The sequence below is a fragment of the Dermatophagoides farinae genome, chromosome 1, assembly GCF_024713945.1.
Source record: "Dermatophagoides farinae isolate YC_2012a chromosome 1, ASM2471394v1, whole genome shotgun sequence".
Taxonomy (NCBI): domain Eukaryota; kingdom Metazoa; phylum Arthropoda; class Arachnida; order Sarcoptiformes; family Pyroglyphidae; genus Dermatophagoides; species Dermatophagoides farinae.
The window spans coordinates 5,204,617-5,227,000 of record NC_134677.1 but is presented as its reverse complement, the minus strand read 5'-3'; the positions used below and the strand labels follow the sequence as shown (position 1 = coordinate 5,227,000).

The 22,384-nt window shown below is 28.7% G+C and overlaps 3 protein-coding genes across 6 annotated transcripts; 1 reads left to right on the top strand and 2 right to left on the bottom strand.

Annotated features, from left to right (window-relative positions):
* Window positions 1-467: 467 nt before the first annotated feature.
* Window positions 468-3,835, top strand: Manf (mesencephalic astrocyte-derived neurotrophic factor). Its single transcript, XM_047055538.2, has 5 exons — window positions 468-1,263; window positions 1,334-1,517; window positions 1,581-1,982; window positions 3,044-3,168; window positions 3,243-3,835. Exons 1-5 carry the CDS (start codon window positions 664-666, stop codon window positions 3,549-3,551), a joined length of 1,620 nt encoding a protein of 539 aa, XP_046911494.2. The 5' UTR covers window positions 468-663; the 3' UTR covers window positions 3,552-3,835.
* Window positions 3,836-4,015: 180 nt separating this feature from the next.
* Window positions 4,016-7,793, bottom strand: LOC124492595 (putative transporter slc-17.2). The gene is made up of 6 exons (XM_047055525.2): window positions 7,285-7,793; window positions 5,931-6,597; window positions 5,600-5,860; window positions 5,064-5,546; window positions 4,618-4,995; window positions 4,016-4,542 (listed from the first exon to the last, which is right to left on the bottom strand). Exons 2-6 carry the CDS (start codon window positions 6,411-6,413, stop codon window positions 4,132-4,134), a joined length of 2,016 nt encoding a protein of 671 aa, XP_046911481.2. The 5' UTR covers window positions 6,414-6,597; window positions 7,285-7,793; the 3' UTR covers window positions 4,016-4,131.
* Window positions 7,794-15,851: 8,058 nt separating this feature from the next.
* LOC124493091 (protein FAM43A-like) lies at window positions 15,852-22,105 on the bottom strand. 4 transcript variants are annotated; one of them, XM_075735268.1, is made up of 4 exons: window positions 21,668-22,077; window positions 19,916-20,225; window positions 18,959-19,740; window positions 15,852-18,861 (listed from the first exon to the last, which is right to left on the bottom strand). In XM_075735268.1, exon 4 carries the CDS (start codon window positions 16,998-17,000, stop codon window positions 16,050-16,052), a length of 951 nt encoding a protein of 316 aa, XP_075591383.1. In that variant the 5' UTR covers window positions 17,001-18,861; window positions 18,959-19,740; window positions 19,916-20,225; window positions 21,668-22,077; the 3' UTR covers window positions 15,852-16,049. The 4 variants fall into 4 exon arrangements, with proteins under 4 accessions (XP_075591383.1, XP_075591384.1, XP_075591381.1 ...); XM_075735269.1 differs by having other exon boundaries at window positions 18,959-19,737; XM_075735266.1 differs by having other exon boundaries at window positions 18,959-20,225; window positions 21,668-22,105.
* Between the last annotated feature and the right edge of the window lie 279 nt (window positions 22,106-22,384).

Genomic DNA, 22,384 nt, shown 5'->3' with positions numbered 1-22,384 from the left:
TTATTTTAGCTCTATATAATTCAATAAAGAATCAGGCGGTCATTCTAGCAAAAAAAAACCTTAAAGAATTTTGAAGCTTGAAAATTTTTTTCTGTAAATTTTTTCGATTATTCTGAAAAAACATCTTGTCGTATAAACAAGACAACAATTGATTCTGATTGATGAATGATTTTATATATGTAGTTAAATATACATACATGTCTTTTTGAGAGATTCATCAGAAAGTTCCCAAAATGAACAGATATTATTCATCCCTTCTTGATAATTTTGGAACTAGTATTTTTTTGAAAAACACGAATACACATAAATAAAATCCAAAAAAGTATAAGAGAAAAATCATGACGGTTAAAAAAATTAAATCTATCGATATTACATCTTTCAATCGACAGATGGCTCTACTAATGGATTGAGGAATCAATGCCGACAAGCAAGATGAATTATGGAATAATAGACAACAGTGAAAGAGCGAGTGAAAGAACAAGAGAGAGAGAGAGAGAGAGAGAGCTGTAAGCCTGAAAGATTGAAGCGATGTTGATGCTGTTGTCGGTTTGTGTGTGCGTTTTTTTCGGTTTTCGGGCTTGAAAAAAAAATTCTTGGATCCAAGAATAATCATTGATTTTTACAATCATTGTCATTCTTTTCAAATAGACTTTTGTTTTAAAAATGTCGATACAGAATACGACAACAACAGCCACCACCATAACGAACAGTGAAAATGACCAATCAATGTCTTCATCATCATCATCTTCATCATCATCAATGTCGAATAATAAAACAAATTTAATTATTAATTATCTTCCGCAAACTATGACAGATGAAAATTTTCGTGTCATGTTTGCTAAATATGGTGATATAAGATCAGCACGAATTATACGGAATAAAAATTCCGGCTATTCATATGGATTTGGTTTCGTCGAATATTTTCGTCAAGAAGATGCAGAAATGGCCATTAAAAATCTAAATGGCATTGTTATTAATAATAAAAAGATTAAAGTATCATATGCACGGCCCTCAAGTGATGATATAAAAAATGCCAACATTTATGTCACCAATTTGCCTTCGACATTTACCGAAAATGATGTTAGAGAACTGTTTGCCGAATGTGGCGATATTATACAATGTCGATTGATTGGCAATCGAAGTGGTACGGCTTTTATTTTGTTCAATCTCCATGAACAGGCCCGGCAAGCTATCGATCAATTTGATTGTAAATTGGTGCCCGGTACTAATTGTCGAATGAAAGTTAAATTTGCCACCAATGAGGTATACAATACCAATCATTCAATTGTTCTAAATTTTTAATCATTGTTTTTTTCTGTCTATCTCTCACTAGCCAAACAAAAAGATGACGATCAAAGATGAACCAAACAGTTTTAACAATAATATAAACCTCACACCACCGACAGCAAAACATCAAAAACGTTATCATAATCAATCTAACAATAATAATAATTTTAACAATTCAGCCAATCAGCGATTATCATCCGGCCCTATACGCAATACATCGCATCATAATCGTAATTACTTTTTTCTAATATTTTATCTTTGATTTAATAATTATCATTTTCATACCTGAATAGGTTATAATCCATTAGCACAATTCCATGTACAACAGGCATCAATGCTAGATGATCCATCAATGTTATATTCCGATCGTAATCACCACCATCATCATCATTCATCACATCATCATAATCCATATGGTACGATGAAAATGGTTGGAGATTCACAATTTTTCACCACAAACAATGCCGATCTTTTTGCTTCAGCCGGTAACGGTGGCAGTTATAATGGAAATCAGCTTGATCCCACAAGCAGCAGTAGTGGTGGATCGAATGAATATATTCTTTTTGTTTATAATATCGGACCTGAAACAGATGAATATAATTTGGGCAAATTATTCTCTTATTATGGCCAAGTTTTAAGAGTTAATGTTATACGTAAAGGTGGACCACAAAATACTGGAGAGGGTAAAGGTTATGGTTTTGTAACGATGAAATTTTATCAGGAAGCAGTGAATGCTATTGCTAATCTAAATGGCTATAAATTTGTCAGTAATCGACCATTACAAGTATCATTCAAAAAGATTTGATCATTTATTGCAAATTTCATCATTGTCATCATCATTATTATCATTGTCTAAAACGAATATTTAAAATTATTAATTAAAATAAGTATATTTTATTGGTATTTTTCAGTTACACACACACACACACATACACCAGCAGACAGATATATTATGAATTATCAATTTTTATAATTATACCGAAAAATATTCAGCATGATAAAACATTCACATAATTAAACGCACGCATTCGATTTCTTGTATCAATATCGAATTTAAACATTAAATACAACCAATTCTTAATATATTAATTCATGTCTAGTTTCTTATATATAACCACATAAAGATGAGAAGAAAATTTTACATCTTTGAATTGATTCTATTTTTTTTTTACAAATGAAAAATTTCATCATTACGCATGTGTCAACTATTTAGTGGTAGTGGGATATATTTAACATGATCAGCCAATCAAAAATCGCCACAACATAAAAGTTTGTATGACGTCATATTACCGGCTACTTTTATTATGCTTCATACCTCGTTGGATAGGCACATAAAAGAGAGTTTCTGCCACTATACACATACACACACATACATACAAAACACACGTATCAACGTTTCTACACGGCACATTGATTATCGAGGTTGACGCGAATTTATTCAATATTCAATTGAATTTTTACGATAATTATAAGAAAAAAAATAGATTCTGCCAACAAGTCAAAAAATTATTAAAGTTTCAATTCAAGTGATATTGCTTTATTTATAATTATACAATTTTATTTTAGTCATTAATAATTTGTAACAAAATTCTCAATTCAAGATGTTGTTATTCTCTTCGACCACAATTATTTTAATTGCGACGATTACTCATCTATCGGAAGCATTAGCTGAAGGAAAATGTGAAGGTAAGCTTATCTCTTAATAATATTTTCTGATGGATGTATTTTATTAATCAATGGTAATTATTATTCACAGTATGTGTTGGTGTCATGAACAAATTAATATCCAGGTTATCATCTGATGAAAAATCTGATACACAAAAAATTGAACAACGTTTTCGGGAATTTTGTTTAGAAACGAAAAAAGCTGAAAACCGTTTTGTAAGTATTAGCTGTGTGTGTGAAAAAACTTTTTTTTTATAATTTTAAATTCTATGTTTGTATTCATAATTCAGTGTTATTACATTGGTGGCTTAGAAGAATCGGCAACCAAAATACTTGGTGAAATGTCCAAACCATTGAGTTGGGGTATGCCAGCGGAAAAAATTTGTGAAAAATTACAGAAAAAAGATTCACAAATCTGTGATCTCCGTTATGAGAAGATAATCGATTTGAAAACGGTCGATCTGAAAAAATTGAAAGTAAAAGATTTGAAAAAAATTCTATCTGATTGGGATGAAACCTGTGATGGATGTATAGAAAAAACCGAATTCATTTCCCGTATTGAACAGCTCAAGTCTAAATATTTACATGAAGATTTATAGAATGTATTTTGTAAAATTGATTTAGTAGATTTATTTTAAAAATAAATTTAATTTATCCAATCAATTCTCATTTGATTAACATGCATACACAATGAAAAAAAAATCATCTTTTTTACACCAAATTCGTCAAAAAATACACACACACACACACACGCACTTACATCGAGATGATAATGTAAATAATTTTTACATTTTTCCAATTATAATTTGTATTGATAATTGTTTGTATACAATAAACAAAAGGAAGTGATGAAAAAATTGAAAATTATTATATAAATCAAAAATATGAATTGATGATTTAAAGAAAAAAATTGGAAAATTAGTACCAATTTTAACGATTGATGGCGGGATCTGTGAATGAAATGTTTTTCTTTTCAACAGTTTTGTCAAAAATCATAATGTTCACACATAATTTCTATAGAAACATTTTAATGTCGCCATCTGTTGATGTTTGTAATAACCGATTTTTTTAAAATTTACAAAATCATTTTTTTATTCAAAAAGATAATTAATTTTATATAATAAAATAATATTATCAAAATCCCAAATATTAGGGCCAAAATTCTTTCAATTCATTCATTCAGACAAGATTTTGCCCTTGGCCATTTATTATATCACTTTTAATCACATTATTTATTGTTGATTGCTGAACATGATTATTATCCGCTTTGACAATGATTATTGCCGAAGGTGTTGCCGTACTTTTAATTGATTCATTTGTAGATGATGATGAATATGATGAGCTTGTAGTCGTATTTGATAATGGATCTGATTCGAATATTTGTGAATCGATTTGTTTCTGCTGTTTTTCTTGATGCTGATGATTTTCCAATGAATTTGATTCACTATGAATAGATTGCAACGGTCGTGATTGTTGTTTGCCCCAAGATTCTGGTTTAGCATCGACAAACAGAATAAACACTATTGATCCTATCACGTATATGCCAGCACCGATCCAGAATAATATACTCCATTGTTTCATTTCGTCATCCTAACAATCAAAATTAGAATGAGAGAAAAACCAAAATCAATAAAGAAGGGAATGATTATCATTAATAAAACATACATGAGGCAGATCCAACATGAAACCAACAAACATTGGAGCTAAAAATCCTGGAAGACTGGCAATTGAATTCGCAAATCCATAAATTGAACCAGAATAATCTGGTGCTACATCCACAATAATTAATGAATCACCACCGGCCGTAAGGCCAAGCGTAATCATCGACAGGTTAAGCATAACTATGATTGGAATGATTTGACAACCAAATAATGGTATTGAAGCTAGAAATGCAGCCGAACCAACTAAAGCAATCGTTTGAAATAGTTTACGTGATGCCGTACGGCCAAGACATTGACGTCGTTCAACCCAATCGGCGACCGATCCCCAACAAAACATTGAACCACCTAACGATATGTAAATAGAAGCATTGACATAACTATTCTGTGATAGAAAAAAATTTTAATTGGATTATCAATAAATTTATAAAACGACATAAAATGACAACTTACATATGTTATTGGCATGTTTAAAACTTGGCTTAAATATGTTGGCAATTTAGACATTAAGAAAAGGTTGCCCCATGATGTACAGAATTTCGATATGGTTATACCCCAGATTTTTAGCGATGAAATTATGGATAACCATGGTACCCATGTGTTTGATTTTTCACCTATTCGCGAACCTCTCCGCTGTGCCATCGAATTGGCTTTTATATAGATAAATTCATTTTCCGTTATACGTGGATGAGCATCAGGTGAATCAAAAACAAAAAAAAACCATGGTAATAATGAAAGCATTCCAACAGCGCCAGAAACATAGAAAACAGAAGGCCATCCACCAAAAAAACTGTATTCTGAAAGAAAGGCACAGACAGGCATAGTTATGACTGCTCCAATATAACCACTGGCTGGTATCAATCCAAACGCAAGACCTAATTCATTTCTTGGTATCCAATAGGATAAAAGTTGATAGATGGCTGGTGTGATGACTCCCTATGGTGAGAAAAATTTTAATGAATTATTTTTTCATATATTTTTACAAATACCTGAGCTACACCAGTCAAAATTCGAATCATTATCAATAACCAAGGATGACAGAATGCAGCCCAAGGAATTAATAATGTTAATATTGATGATAATAACATAGAGATTGTCAATAATCGTCGCGTGCCAAGCCATTCAGCCAATTGTCCACCATTAAAATTGGTAAGAATATATCCATAATAATAGGCACCTAGAATAGTACCCTGTAGTGATTCGCTCCAATCAAATAATTCAAGACCACCTTCATTATAGCTTATAACAATCTAAATAGAAAGAAATAAATTTATTGTAATTTAAAATTTTCCCAATCAATTAATCATCATCATTACTCACATTATCATGTTCTCTAACATTATTATATACAAATGATTCATTTAGTGAAAGAGGTAGATGATTGATAACATCTGATGATGATGATGATGATGATACAGCAACATGATTAGATGGACAACTTTCATGTACATTCGTATGATTAACACGTTCATCATCTTCCAATACCATTGCAACGATTGTTATATTAATATTTGTACGTATCGTATAGGATAATGCATTCATCATCATACACATCAATAGAATCAGATAACGTTTTTTTAAACGTTCTCTTAGACCAGAAAACGATGATTTTATCAATCCTAATGGCTGTTTACCAATCTTTGCTGGTCGTATGGTTGAATTCAGATGAATTTTTAAATCAACATTTCTGTGGCTATTATCTTGTTGCAATGACGATGATGGCATTGATGATTGTTCTTGATATTGAATGATACAAGATGATGGCTTTTTAATGTAATCACCTTCAAAATTTTTTTCCATCATTTTTTTGATTGAAAAAATTTTTAATATATTATTCTTGACAAATAAATGGATGATATCAGTTTTCTTTTAGGAAAAATAAATTTTATACGAAAAACCAATCGATATGTTATTAATGTTGCTGTTTTGCGTTTGTTGAACGACCACCAATCAACGAACATTGATAATAATCCGTATACACACACGACTTAGAATCATGAAAGTCGGTGTGATTGATTTTCGATTCGTTTGCGTTGACAGCCATCGTTTTCATTGAGCATTCATTTGGAAAAAAAGTGGAATGTTTGATTTGAATGGTAAATATTTCAATTAAAGAAAAAAAATCAATTATTGAAATATATACCGATATTATAATTAATTAAAAAGATAACATCAATGGATTTCAATCAAACGGAACAATAACACGATATCGAAAAAGATGAAACGAATTTGTAATTTGTTGGATGATGGTTTCATGGATTTCATCCAGATCCGAAATCATTTCCATCATCATCGTAGTAGTCGTAGTTGGTTATGAATGCAAACAGAAAAAAAATGAAAAAAAAATGAAAAAAAATGATTACAAAATGCAGAAAATTGAACACACAAAGAAAGAGAGGATTGTTTTGTGTATAAGTTTTTGTTTTGTTTTGTAAAATAAACCGAGTCGAATCTTGTTGGTGTTCGATTTTTTTGCTTCTTCATCTGATTTTTTTTGGCCAAATATTCATCGAACTATACAGAAAAACTAACGGTAACAACGACAACGTCATTTCATTTGTTGGCATGGATGGAAATGGTCTTTTTTTTATCTTTATCCTGGGCGCGCGCCATTATGTCAAATCATTGCCATGATCATAATTATGAGAAAATTCTTGTTTCATGCTATATATACCTTGTGATAAGTTTGTTCGTTGATCCGGAGGGAAGAACGATGGTTCAATGATATATTATATACGTTCGGTTTATCTTTGCACAAGATATAGAATTTTCGTTGCCAAGTTCAATGTCAATAAGACATTCAGTGTAGTGATGAAATATAGTAGAAAGGAATGATGATTAGAAACACTGTTCGTTGTATGCGCAATAAGAATTTCGAAACGGGATAGTTTTTAAATTATGAACGCCAATTTTTTTTCAAAGATTTTTTTCCTCGTATTAAATTCTGGTTGACGATGGATTGTACTGGATTTTAGCTGTTGAGGTAATTTTTTCTATTTTCTTTATTACTTCAGCAAACACACACACACACACACACACATGCATCAATGCATTATACTGAAATACAACATACATCCATTCAGTTAAACATTTTATATACAAAAAAAAATTTACCAAACGAAAAAAAATTGAAATAATTTCATAATGACAACACTTTTCATCATCATAAATCCTACTTTAATTGGTTGATTAAATCATATAGAATGATGTGTATTTGTATGATGGAGGCGTAAACCGGGAGAAAAAAAATGAATTGACACCATTTTGGAGATTTTAATAATGAAATCAATGATGATGATGATGATGATCTTTGCTTTATGATGATTATGCTAAAGTCTTTACTTGCATAATAATGATTACAATTATTATCCAATGAATTTTTTTCCACTATAATAATAATATATAAAGATCATAAAAATTATTTACCTAATGATCATGACTGATGGAGGTAAGGGGAAGTTGTTTTGAGAGACCTCATCTGGCACGATCAATATGTTGCTATGGGGGGTGAGAAAAACATTATTTTTCATTGTTGCTGTGTAGATATACAAAAAAAGGGGGCAAACACAAGTCGTTCAATCCATTAATGGCTATATGGCGTATTAGAAATCTAAAAAAAAAAATTTCCAAAAAATGTTTGACAATTGAACGAAGTGGATAAGTATTTCAAATGAAAAACAAATAACAACACAGGTCAATGATAAGATGATTCTAAAACAATGATACTTTGAACTGAATTTTTAATTATTGTTTTTCTTGTTGTATTAAAATTTTCCATCGTTATTACTAATTATTCTTGTATCCTTGTTCAATAACATTTATTTTTTGGTGGTAATAATCATAAATTTTTATTTTGTTTTTTTTTCATACACCCACTTGTACGTGTGACCGAATCGGCACGAGCCATCAATAAATAATGATAATCCAAAATCCAACCACCGGTTGGATATTGGGCACGCGACATCAACAAGAAAAAAAATTATTTATTGCCATATTTATAGATAGATACAGTTAAAAAGGAATAAATTTTATAATAATTTTGCCTATCAACAAAAACGATGAAATTCGCGCCTATACAATGAGTTCAAATTTCTGTTGATAGCTACAATTTCTATCCAACAGGTGGTGTTAATTTCATCGGGAATAAAAAAGTGACAATTTTTTTAAAAAAATTAAAATATTTAATAATTTATTAGAATATTCAATTAGTACATACAATAACAAATGATACAAGCATTAAAACAAAACATTAATTGAAAAAATACATTCAAAAAAAAATTCATAACAAATACATTTATAGAATAAAAAAAAATTGACATTAGAAAAATAACATTTGAAATTGGAAAAAAATACATTGAATTTAAGACTTACAAATCACAAATTTAAGTTTAAGTTTAAAATTAAAATGTTCTTTAAGAATTTACAATCAAGTAATCTATAACAATTTTTGTAAAGGGTTTTGTAAACACGATCTGCTACCAAATATGTAGTAATAAATGAATAACTTTTATAACAAATAAAAAAGTAACAATTCTAGATAGTGGATAACATAATGGAACTTAGGAATATTCCATTTCGTATACAGGTCACTTGAAAATTTCTTTCCGTTTGTTGCCAAACGGAAGAAGAATATTCTAGCTAGAAAAATCAGATTTCTGGCCGCCAAGTAGAGACCAAAGTCCAATGGATTTTCTATCATTTATGGAAATAACTCCATTAGGCGAATGAGTAATTCTCTTTTCTAGCTACCTTTCCCTAAAACTTTAATTTTTCTAAAATTAAAGCATATAGCTATCCTATCGTTGACAAAGTATTGAAAAGAATTATATCTATTCTTAACAAACTGCAAACCGAATTTTGCTTTTAAACCATGGAATATTTTTCCAATGATCTTAGAGAAAGTAACTTCACATAAATCATGGAAAATATCAGGTGGAGCAATCTGAAAACAATTTATCCTAATTTTTCATCAATAGTGATGCGATTCAGGGCTCTATAATCAATACAAAGCTGATATATCTGGTTAACGTGAATATCTGATTAACGTGAAAATCTGGTTAATGGAGTGATCTGGGTTCTGCTGAAGTGAAAACTTATTTATCATTTCCATTCTTGTCCAATGATATTGAAGTGCACAAAACCTGCAGATGAAGGCATTGCCGAATGACATACGGAGTGAGCAACACCTAGGTTATCGCCAAGGATATGCGAAACACAGAAAGGAATTCTGATGCTTTCGCCATCCAAAACATATGAAATTCCACTATTTGACAACTTATTGATGTCGTCACAAAGTGGAGCAGTTATATGTTCAAGCGATCGACCAGATTTTTTCAGATCGCTTGAACGCCAAATCAAGACTAAATGTATGTCCTTGATTTTAGAATTTTTAATTCTATTGTCAATGTCAATATAAATGACATACTGTTTATACTTGTCGGACGATTCTCTTACAGCCCGACACACTCCGAATTCATCTCCATAGATCATCAATCGGAGTTTACCATGAAACTCGTTGTTTCTAACATATTGAGAAACATTTTCAGGAGTTTCCTGATTAATGATCTTGACCAAATCATCATCGGCCCAAAGTTCAAAAATAGAATACTCAGAATGAGACAAAGAATTCAAAATATCAGTTTAAAAGAATCGCATTTGATGCGATCATTTTGCATTGTTGGTTTTTTTTGAATTTTTCTTTGAAGGAATGGATGGTTCGGCATTATTCATCATATGGATGTTCCAAGGGCATGTTAATTGATCCACTTTCAGATTGAAATTATTTTCGACATTTCTGAAATGAAAAATTATTAAAAAATGTGATTTTCGAAAATGAATAAACAAAAAAATCCTTCATTAAGAATTGAAAAGAAATGGTATTATAAAAATGATATTCAATTTAGAAGTATATCATCAATCCCAAGTAAAAATTCATTAAAATAGTCGAGATTAGCATAAATCTGTATAAAGAGGATTATGATATTGGGAGCTTTGTAACAATAATCACTTACCAAAGGATGAAACGAATAATATATCAATCATTCAGCACAACGATGGCACAAATAAAAAAAAACTTTAATTTCGAAAACAGACCAACAGCTTGAATAGTGATTAGACAATGAATGGATGCGTCATGCTAAAACACGTGCTTTTTTTATAACCATCGAACTTTTGTATCGATTAATAAACATAACTTCCGTATGAGGTCGCCCCTGACAACCATTTATCTTTACATTTTACAAATTGCATTGTTGAAAATCTGATAGAAAGGATTACCACTGTCATGTTTTTTCCTCTTATCTCTCAAAGCATTATCATCGTCCTAATCAATGTGATTGATCGAATGATTGATTTTTAGGTCAAAAAAAAGAAAAAAAAATGCGAATGATGACCAACAAAATATAGATAAAATACAAGGAAAAATCACAATAAAGTTCGAGTTATATTGTGTTTATAGATGTCAAATAGAAAAAATCAGTGAAAAAAATCTCGCTCGATCTTGACCAGTCATGTAGTGTGGTCAACATCATTTTTATATCAGCTTTTTTCAAAATTTATCGTCCCGTACTACCTGTAAGATTTTTCTACAACACTCTTAGATTAAGTAGATTGTTGAAGATGTGTTTTAAGGTCGGCTGAATCACACAGTATAAATAATCTGTTCAATAAAATTTAAAATAAAAACACGATTTTTTGTTTTAAAATTAATACACTAATCAACGTGTATGCCACGTGTTCTTATAAAGTCTTTTTTTTCGTCACAAATGGATTGATTTCCTAACACAATCCATAAAAAAATTTAATTAATCTAAAAAGAAAAATTGCAATTGGATATAGACAAAGCAAATGTAAATTTACAATTCATCATCATAGCCAGACCCGAGCCGTTACATTGGACAAACAAAGAAATGACCGGATACATACATTTTTGCCTTTGGAATAGCTGATGATTTATTTTCATTGTTTCATGTTTTTTTTCCTATCTGTCTTGTATTGTTGAATTGTCATGTATTATTATTATTGCCGTCATCATTATCAAACTACAACAACGACAACAACGAATCGAATTTTTCTATTCAATTGTCATGAATTGAATTTTTTTTTGTTTACAAGATGAATACTTTTTTAAAATTCCTTCAAGTCAAACATTGGACATATGAACCTTATAAATTTTTTTCTTTGTTTGTTTCGAAATCTTGATTATACATTCGAAGAATAATATATGACAATGTCGACAAAAGATTTCAGTATTAAAACAAAAGACAATGACAACTATAGAAAAAAAAAATAGGAATCAATTAATCATCGATGGAGAACGAATTCGGATAAACTACAGTAGAATTGTATACATTTGAATACAATGAACAAAACACAAATATTAAGTCAATCAAAGTATGTCAAAGATCTGACAGGAAAACAACAACCAACAAATGAACCATTATCATTTTGGTTGGTTGGTCGACTGGTGTTCTATTCAAAAATGGTTCGGTTGCCACAAACAAATGATCGATTGATCAATCGATCAGGTCAAAAGCTACTTTTTTCTTTTGAAGTACATTTTATTGGATAAAGATAAATGAATATATACTCATTTATATAATACTTATTGACTTATTAGCCAATTTGTTAATCAACTAAATATGAAACAACAACAAAAATACGATCAATTTTTGTATTGAATGTGCTAAAATTAGAACAAAATTTAAACAATAAAAAATTGAGATGATATCCGAGCAATAAAATCAATATAGATGTGGTCATCAATTTTTTTTTCAATAGACGATCATTTATTAATTGGTTAAATCATCAATACAATTAAAGTTGAATCTCTATATCAGAAAATAATACATGTCATCATCATTGTCGGTTATTATTTACACATTGTTTCACTTCAAAAACATCAAGTACATTCAGGTGTTCATTCAATGATTTTTTTTTATTGTCTATTATTATTAGTAGTAGAATTGTTTAGGCTTGCTGTTTGTTGTTGTTATTGTTGTTGTTGTTGTTGTTTCAGGACAACACAAAAAAAAACATTTTTTTACTTGGATTTTTTTTTGTAAGTCTATAAATAAACAATTCTATATATGCAATGTAATGCTGTTGTATATACATGATATATCTGGTAAGGATTAAATTTTCAGGTTTTCGTTTTGCCTTTTTTATCGTCCTTTCATTTTTTTTTATTATTATTGAAATATCTATTATTAGACAATAGGACCAAATGATGATGATGATGATAATAATGATAAGACTAAGGTAACTTGTCTACAACAATTTTTTTTCTATTAGAAAATTTTCGACACTCAAATCAACTTGAATATATAAAATGGAAAAGAATCTATTTTTATTATTATTATTATTGTATGGTGATTGAAACAAGTGCAAAAAAGCCATTGTGATCCATTAGATTTTCCATTCATTTTGATTTCATTTTTTTTTCAACATAAATACCACCAACTTAACGCTACGCATATACATTTGTCATTTATATGTCAATTATCGAACAATTCTGAAAGTAAAGTTTTTCATCAACTCTGGCTACTATAACAACAACAACAACAACAACAGGGATGATGATGATAATGACAACAACTGGACAATTAAAAAGTCATTCATCTAAAATTGAGTAACAAATTAAATCAATTGTGAAATAATCATCATCATTAAATTAAATTCGATATGATTGAGAGAATAAAATCAGTTCAGAAATGATTGCCTAAAAAACAAAAAAAATATTAGAATTCGCCCTAACTATGTATGGAAAAAAAAGATTGTTTTTGAGAAACATACAAACAGAAAGATAGATATAAATCAGATTGAATCGATATCGATAGAAAAAATTGGATCTCACAGTTGAAATAAATTAAACTAACTACTGAGACTATCATGCACTTTCGATTTTCTTTTTCTTCATCATTTTTTTTGTTGACGACAAAAGCAAAAAAAAAAATTTTTTTTTTTTTTGAAAGAAATCAAAACTCCAATTCTCAGCAATCTTTTGCTCTTTCTCAATTTTATCATATCAGATCGAATGGCATGTCAATGATATTGATAATAATACGTATGTATTGTCAAAACGTAAAGTGAAATTGAAATGTGGCGTCAAAACACCAAATAAAAAAATAAATAAGGAATTTGTCCAAGTTCAAGATGCATTTTTGTGATAATGAGGATCACAAGTATATATGTGTGTGATTTTTTTTTTTTGATTTTCTCAACAATTTTCCATGAATTTGCTAATCATAATAAACTAATCTAGTTGAATAATAATAACGGAGGATTTATATCATTTTGAAATTAATCTAGCATCTCAGATTTCCTTTTTTTTCTATAAAGCAATATAACAAGACAGAAAGGAAATTTTTTTTCTAATAACAACACTTTGTCAATCATCATTTTTTATAACATACATACCATGAATTCATGATTTATTTTTTTACATGATATGTTTCACAAAGATGTTAATGAGAAATAAAGTGCGATACTATGATGATCATGGTAATGGTTTATATTTCAAAAATAATGGAAAAAAAATTTTTTCAAAACAACAATCACAAATTTTTTAAATGTCCATATATTATAAATGATTATGCGGACATTTGAAACGGGCTCAAATGAAATTTTATAATAATCATCATTATTGTTTGAGATGTGTGATCTTGATGGCTATGTTTGTATTCTTTTTTTTTTTTTTTTTTGATTTCATGAATGGCCAACCAAATGTGTGTTTGTCCATGTGTTATATAATTCATTCATATACGCTTAACAAGTTAAACTAGATTATGTTATAATTATTATTTGGTATGTGTATAGAATGAATGAAATAAAATTACAACTATCATCATAATCATCATATAATTATCATGATGATGATGTATTTTATAAAAGAAAACAAAAACTATAACCATGTTGCTCCAGATTTAACCATCATCATCATCATCATGATGTTTTGATGGATTAGAATAATGAAAAAAAAAACATTTTTTTTTGTTGAACTAATGAAATTTGAACTGTACACACAAAGACAGATAAAAACATATTTAAAAGACTAATCTACAAGATAGAAAGATAAGATGAATTGTTTTGGATAATTTACATAATTCATTTCGAAATGATATTAGAAAACAAAAAAAAAGAACAAAAAATAAAAACGAAAAAATTCATTCATTCAACTATAGTTTTTTTTATCATTAATTGTCAAAACTAAAAACGGAGGGGGAAGAAATTACAGCTATTGTCGTAAATGTTGTAAACAAAATTACTTTAACCTTTTCGGTTAAATCAATCAAAATAAATAAGCAGAGAAAATGATCTCATTGAAGTGGATTAGACACACACACACACACACAAGCACAGTGTATGATGATGTATGATGATAATGATGAACGTGGAACGTGCAACAGAAAAAATCAAAATCCATGTGAACAAATTTTTCTTTTTTTTTTCTTTCAACATTATTTACAGATAAATGAATGAATGATGATGGTGATGATGATGATGATGATGATGATTTTAAAATTTTGATGTCTTTAATTTTTACCTGTTATATAAGAACAATTGGACTATTGAAATTTGAATTTTAAATTAAAAGAAAAATCATAAACAGTCGGTCAAATCATTTTTTTTTTTTGTTAGATGACAAAATCAAATGACCCGATCGCCAATAGAATGAATGAATGAATGATTGTGATTTGAAAAAAAAATTTATATAATTTCCATTATTTCGATAGAATTAAATGAAAAAAAAGGATTTGATTGATTCAAATTGGTAGACACTTTTTCCGATTTGATTGATTTGATCGATCAATCAATCAAACGACCATATGGCGGATATTGAATATCGAAAAAAAAAGAAAATGAAATGTTTTTTCTCAAACGAAAAAAAAAATTGTTTTTCACTTTGTGAGTGAAAATGATCGTTATATCTGCTGCTTATATTATACCAAATGAATAGGAAATTTATTTTCGATGATGATGATGAGACGCCTACAATTTTTTATTTTCGTTTTGTTTGGTGTGATTTTAGTTTGATGAAACTCTAAAAATAACTGAAAATCATTAATGCAGCTAGAATAAGAAAAATAGAAAAAAAATAATTACATTATTTTAATCGTAGGTTGATAAATATTTTCTCCGCCTAAAAAAGGAAAAAATCGAATATCATTTTTTTTCAAAAAAATTTTTTGATTTTGATGATAAATTAACAAAAATTATAGAAAAAAACATCATTTAAAATGAAAATGGCAGAATTTCGAAATTTATTTTGTTACATTCAAAAACAGTAAAAAAAATTTGTATATGATAAAGGAAAATCAAATTTTAATAAATGAAAAAAAAAGAATTGATCACAAACTGTACACATAAAGATCATAAGGTCAATGAAAATTATTCATGATATAAATCTGGAATTTGTTTTTTTTTCAATGAGAGGGGGCGCTATCCGTTAGTACTGTACATGATTTCATCAGATTTAAAACTTTCACTATCAATGGCTGAATCATTTTCATCATCATCACAATTACAATCACAATCATCATCGATATGATGTTTGGTACATTTCCGTAGTCGTATATTGCCACTGTTACCACTACTACCATTATCGTCATCATCATCGATTGATATGCTGGACATTTCAGCAAAATCTTCATAGTCTTCTTCTTCTTCTTCTTTTGAGAATAATTTTAATAATTCACGTTCTTCATCCTCTTCCTGTTGTGCATCTTCTAAGATCGATACTAAACGGGGTGCTGAACGTGATCGTTCGATTGGTGGCCTAAAATTGGCCATACCTTTGACTAGTAACTGTTTTCTAATCGGCATTTCCATCAACGACATTCGTGCTCGTTGTCGTATTAATTTTTCCCGTAAAAATTCTCGTAATGCCATAGCCAATCGTTCTTCCAACAATCTGGCCATACGTTTTGCAACATCTTCTTTTTGGCACAATACAGCATGACAACGTAATTCAGGTTTACCACGACGACCAATATGGCGATATACCCAACAAAAAATTTTCGGATATTTTTGTTTCCAACAACAATACGTTATTCTATTTGCCCAATATTCTGTAAGGCCATATTGTTTGGTTTCAGCTTTTAATCCGGAATTGCATATTGTTAATCTCATTTGTATATCAGTATGATTTTGATGATTCTTTCGATTATCATGATTGTTCCATAATGTATCCAAAGCACGATTAACTGATGGGTCACCTTTCGCCCATGCTGTCAACATATTTCCTAAATAGGTAACTTTTTGACAATATTCACCTTCGTTGATTGTTATGGATGAGGAATGTTTTTTCCAAAACTTTAAACTATTCAATGTAATATTAAAAGGAAAATTACTTTTTGACAGAATAAAATCTTCCATATCCATTGTGGCCATTATTTTTTCCTTGATGAATCACAGTTGAAAAATTGATGATTTATTTTTTCTAATAAATACACAAAAATGTTTAATTCTGAATGTTGAAAAAAAGTAACAAGAAGAATGTATATCGATTTTTAGTTCAACGTAACATTTGAAGATAGAATATGGTTGGTAGACAATAAAAATAGTTTGTAGAATCAATGTTTAAATATGAAATTTGCTGTTTTCATCGATTATGTGTCACCGAATGACGATGAATGAAAAAATAGGATAAACATCAGATGAACAAAGCTTTATACACGATGTAGTGGAATTTGATTGTCGATTGAGAAAAATTCTTAGAAATATGGCCTTTGATTATTGATGAATTATTTTCCAAAGAATATTCAAAGTACATATATAATCAAATGGTATAATCATCAAACACTCACACACACAGACACACACATTAACTACAACATCATAGATAACCAGAAATCACATCATATATAATGGATAATAGTGACAAAATTTTCAAAAGAAAAATTGACTTTCAATAGAACAAGACGATGACAATCATCGATGGTTGAAAAAACCAGCCGAGCATCACATGGAAAACAACAACAAGTCGTTGATGGTAATATAGTAATATATTATGATGGTTGGCATATATGCCATATAAAAAATATGAAGAAAGAGAAAAAGGGGAAACTTGATGCGTCTCAATAACAATGATGCTATATTATGATGATGATGGTTGCGATGATGTTCTTTTGTGGTTCGATGCACACACACACAGGTATAACTATTGTCAATTATATTTAATTGTTACCGATGTTTTTCTCTTTTTATTATTATTATTATTATTATCATTACTAAATTCAAATGATTATTGTGTATGTGAGTAATGCGATACAATGTGATCTTCAATCAAAAAAAAAAAAAAAAAAAAAAAAAAAAAAAAAAAAAATATTGAAAACTCGTGCCATAAGTCCACACATAAACAAACACACACACACACACATACAAAATGTAGATTTACCGACTGATTAATCAGAATGAAGGATGATGAAGTTAATGATGGTGGTTATGATAATTACAACAATAAACTTGAAAACAGATGAGAATAAAAACAAAGAAAACATATAAACAAAGTTATTCAATAACAACACAAACAAAAAATTGATAAATTCTCTGGAAATTTCATTCAATTCTATATGATTGTCAATCTGTTATTATTATTGTTGGATACAATTTTTCTTTTCATTGTCTTGGCTTGAATTTTGATTCAATTTTTAATTGTTATTATTATTGTTGTTTGTTTGTTATTTAATTAAAATTTAGAATATAAATAATTTGGTTGATTTCGATGGAACAATAGATGTCAAGATTCTCAAGAGATCTTTTCTCGATGGGTTGTTGTTGTTGTTGTTGTCAAATTGTTAAATTTTGTCACTAATGTGTTATTATTGAAGAGAAAGAGAGATGTAATTTATAAGCATACAATTATGATAATTACTCGTAGATCAAGTTGGTTGTATTTACTATTGCCTTCTCATCACTGTAAAAGCAATATTATAACACAAAAACTATTGTTTTTTATTATAATCAGGTAATAATAATTGATGTTTTTTCTTAAAAAAATATGGTTGTTGCATTTTGAAACAACACAATTGACGTTTTTGTTCATTTCACTTTTATATTTCTTTTAATTTAAATTTCACAGCAGTTTTAATCACAATGGTAATGTTTGTCAATTGTTGTTTTTATTTTCCATCTGCATTTGTCGATTCACATTCGATTGATTGTAAAAGAAAAAGGAAGTTGATAATAATTGATGACAGCAATACTTGTACAACAAAATTAAATCGGATGCAATAGACACAAATTGTACATACTAAATTATAAAACGATTTTCGAAGCAAAAAAAAAAAAATGAAATCAATCATTAGATAGGAATAGGAATTTTTTTTTTTGAAATTATTCATAAGTACCGAAAAATGGTTCTAGTTTTGTGAGCTATTCAAAATCATTGTGGTTTGTTGATAATAATAATATATAATATGATTATTTCGATTGATGTGAATGAGAAGATATTTTATTGTGTTGGTAATAATTGTGATTTATATGTTGTCACACATCTATATGTTATATGATTGGACTTCCGTATGATTGGACAAAAAATGATTTGTCTATAAAATGTCGAGGACAACAGCAGTAAAAAAAAATATGTATGTAGGATGGTGATGGATGTTGTAATTGTGCTGATAATGTTTGTTTGATACTCGTGATGAGAGTTGTAGTAGGGCATATGGTGTTTTTTTTCGATGTTATTGTTGTTATTATATTCGTAAATTGAATCAATTGTTGATTTTTTTTTGTTCAAAAAAAAGTCAATGACAACAAATGATCAAATAATGATCGATAGAAGGAAATCATCATCGGCTATATATTAGAATGATGAATAGTTACAGCCAAACAAACAGCCGAAAGTTTTTTTTTGAATCGATTTTTCATTGGATATACAATTTTTGAATACTTCATTTCCTGTTGGTACTGTAATTCAAATGGGATCGGATCGATGATTTGGATTTTGTTTTTTCCTTACATTTGAATCAATTCACATGATTGAGACATCGTGACAATGATTATAATAATAATGCTATGGGCCTGTTATGTGGTTAGGAAATTTTTTTTTCTTTTTGTTAATATTATGTCGTCATTAAAACAATTTAGTCAACCAATTGTACGGATGGATCAACGTCAAGATTATCTGCTGAACGAAGCAAAAAAAAAAATTACTGAAAATTTTCGAAATTTTCATCGTTGCTTGGAACTTAGACCGAAGATTTGTGTGTGTGTGTGTGTGTGTGCGTTTTTATATTTGTTGTGTTTACATTTTTTTAAGAGGCACTAACACTAACACATAAACAAACACATAAACAAATTACCTTGAAGAATGAGTGAAAATTTGACCCGAATTATCATCGAAAAAAAAGAGAAATTTGTTGCACAATTTTTTTTCTTATTATGATGATGCTGATTGATCCGGTTTGATGATGATGATGATAATGATGAGTCAGTAAAAAAGTTCATATTTGCAGGTGTAATTGAATGAATATTTATCAAATTAGACACGAAATGTAGAATTTGATTTTTATCTTGACAAATTATGTTGATTAATTGTTAATAAATTTGAATCAAATTGAATCGTCAATTAGTAATAATCGTTTTAGTAATAATCGTTCGATGATTTTCATTCTAAACAAAGAAAAAATGAACAAGACAAAATTTAAAACAAATTATTTTACTATTGAGTGAAATTTAAAAAAAAACCAATTTGTTTAGAATGGAAATACAATCGAAATCAAATTCAGAAATAAATATAAGATAGATAGGAATGAAAGAAAAAATCAATTGATACCCAAATATCTTTATACTCAAGTTTTTGGGATTTTTCAATCATCATCATTTGCGAAAAAAAGGCAATATGTTTTCAAAAGGAATTTTCCTATTGAAATTTTTTCCTTAAATGATTGTCTTCTTTCATTTTCATTTTGAAAGCTGCAATTTTTTTTCTGAATAAATCTTCCTTGAAATTTTGTAAATTGAATTTACATCAAGGTGACCATCACACTGTTGGTCGTTTAATTTTTTTTTTTATTTAAATTTTCATATTGGTACACAATCGACATTATCTTTCAATTTAAAATTTTAATTTCAAAAATTGTCTGTCAAAATTGACTGCTGTTGCTGGATCATCATCATCATTATCTCTTTGATGATCTGTGAAATAGTTTTTTTTCAACGGAAAATTGATCTGAAATGGTTAAAAAAAATTATAGTGAATAGAATATCAATGCTGAAAATGTTTGATGTGTTGAAAAATGATCCAAAGATGATCATTATCATCATCATTTTATTATTTCATGATATAAAAAAATGATGAAAGAGAATCCAATGATGAAAGTTCAATCAAACAATTTATGATTGAGATATTAAATGAAAAAAATCCATCATTCTCTCTCTCTCTCTATTTCTTGTGAATTTCTCAATTTTCTTAATAAAAATGAAAAATTTTATAAAAATGCAAATTTTTTTTTCTTTCAATTTCATGATCAATCATTAATTATAACCAAAAGGTGGAATGATAAAAAAAAATTCAAGAAAACTTGTAGTTTAGCAAATTTAAAAAGTTAAAATGCAAACATTGTTGTAAACTAAACAGAAGCTACTACCATAAATAGTTCATAATATTACATCAGTAACAATGATAGAAAAAGCCGACTAAAATCAATTTCCAGTCAATCAAATGTTGACATCGATATATTGATAACAAATGAGGCCGACAAACACAGACCACGAATTAATTTTTGACTAAATGTGAATGGAAACGACAACAAAAAAAAAAAACAATTTTTCACCCGTAGGCACGAACAAACACACAGACACACCATATCACAAAAACAAAAATCGAAAAAAAAAATTTCAATTATTGTGGTTATTTGGTGGCGGTGATAATGATTGAAACGAATAAATCGAAAATGGAAATGATAAAGACGATTGAATGGGCAAAACCATTATTTGTTGAGCTGTAAATTTTGGCGTAGGTTTTTCTTATCAATTTACACAAATAATAATGAACATAAACGAATCATAAAATCAAAATTAAACAATTGTATATGCACAAAAAAAATCACTACCTTTTTTTAATTACACATTGAATCACATGAGACACAAAACATAAAAATGGTTTGACAATTCAATCACAAAAATTGTCGATATCCGGCCAAGAGAAAAATTTAGATTACAAATATTTGAATTTTTTTTCCGTAAACAAAACAAATTTCTCCATCCAAAAAAGCAAGCATTTGTTGAAACAATTTTTTTTTCTGTGTTGGAAAAAATTGACCTCGGTAGTTACAAAATGGTTTTTATTTGCTTGTTATCAATCGTTTTTTATTATCGGTGATTTGCTGTTTTTTCGGAAAATTTGATGAAACAGCAACAAGAACAAATTAATAACAGTGAAATAATGCAACACAAACAAACAGACACTCACACAAATATAATAAACAAAAGAAAATGAACGAATGAACTATAGTCGATTGATTGTGAATTTTGACTTGTTTACCTTGCAATCAAAATTCACATTCCTCTCTATAGGTTAAAAATACAATTTACTGTATGGCTCTCTCTCTCTCTTTTCAAACATCTATTTTCTCTCACATCTATGTTTCTTTTCTCTCTTCATCTGAAAGTGAATCCTTGTTATTTTTTTTTACTGTTGGAACTGGATCGTTGCTAACAGTGCACAACAGGTTGTTATTAGGTTAACTTTTTTAGTGATTTTCTGGTTTTATTTTCATGGTATAGTGAAAAAGCCTGTTTTCATTTGAGATGTCTACCAAATCATAACG

Excerpts from the sequence above, each read along its gene's own strand:
- LOC124492595 (XM_047055525.2), bottom strand. The coding sequence starts at position 6,413 with ATGATGGAAAAAAATTTTGAAGGTGATTACATTAAAAAGCCATCATCT. Across the intron at positions 4,996-5,063 it reads TAAACATGCCAATAACATAT|AATAGTTATGTCAATGCTTC; the intron begins GTAAGTTGTCAT and ends TTTCTATCACAG. Across the intron at positions 4,543-4,617 it reads TCATGTTGGATCTGCCTCAT|GATGACGAAATGAAACAATG; the intron begins GTATGTTTTATT and ends TTTGATTGTTAG.
- Manf (XM_047055538.2), top strand. The coding sequence starts at position 664 with ATGTCGATACAGAATACGACAACAACAGCCACCACCATAACGAACAGT. Across the intron at positions 1,518-1,580 it reads CAATACATCGCATCATAATC|GTTATAATCCATTAGCACAA; the intron begins GTAATTACTTTT and ends ATACCTGAATAG. Across the intron at positions 1,983-3,043 it reads TGGAGAGGGTAAAGGTTATG|TATGTGTTGGTGTCATGAAC; the intron begins GTTTTGTAACGA and ends TATTATTCACAG.
- LOC124493091 (XM_075735266.1), bottom strand. The coding sequence starts at position 17,000 with ATGGCCACAATGGATATGGAAGATTTTATTCTGTCAAAAAGTAATTTT.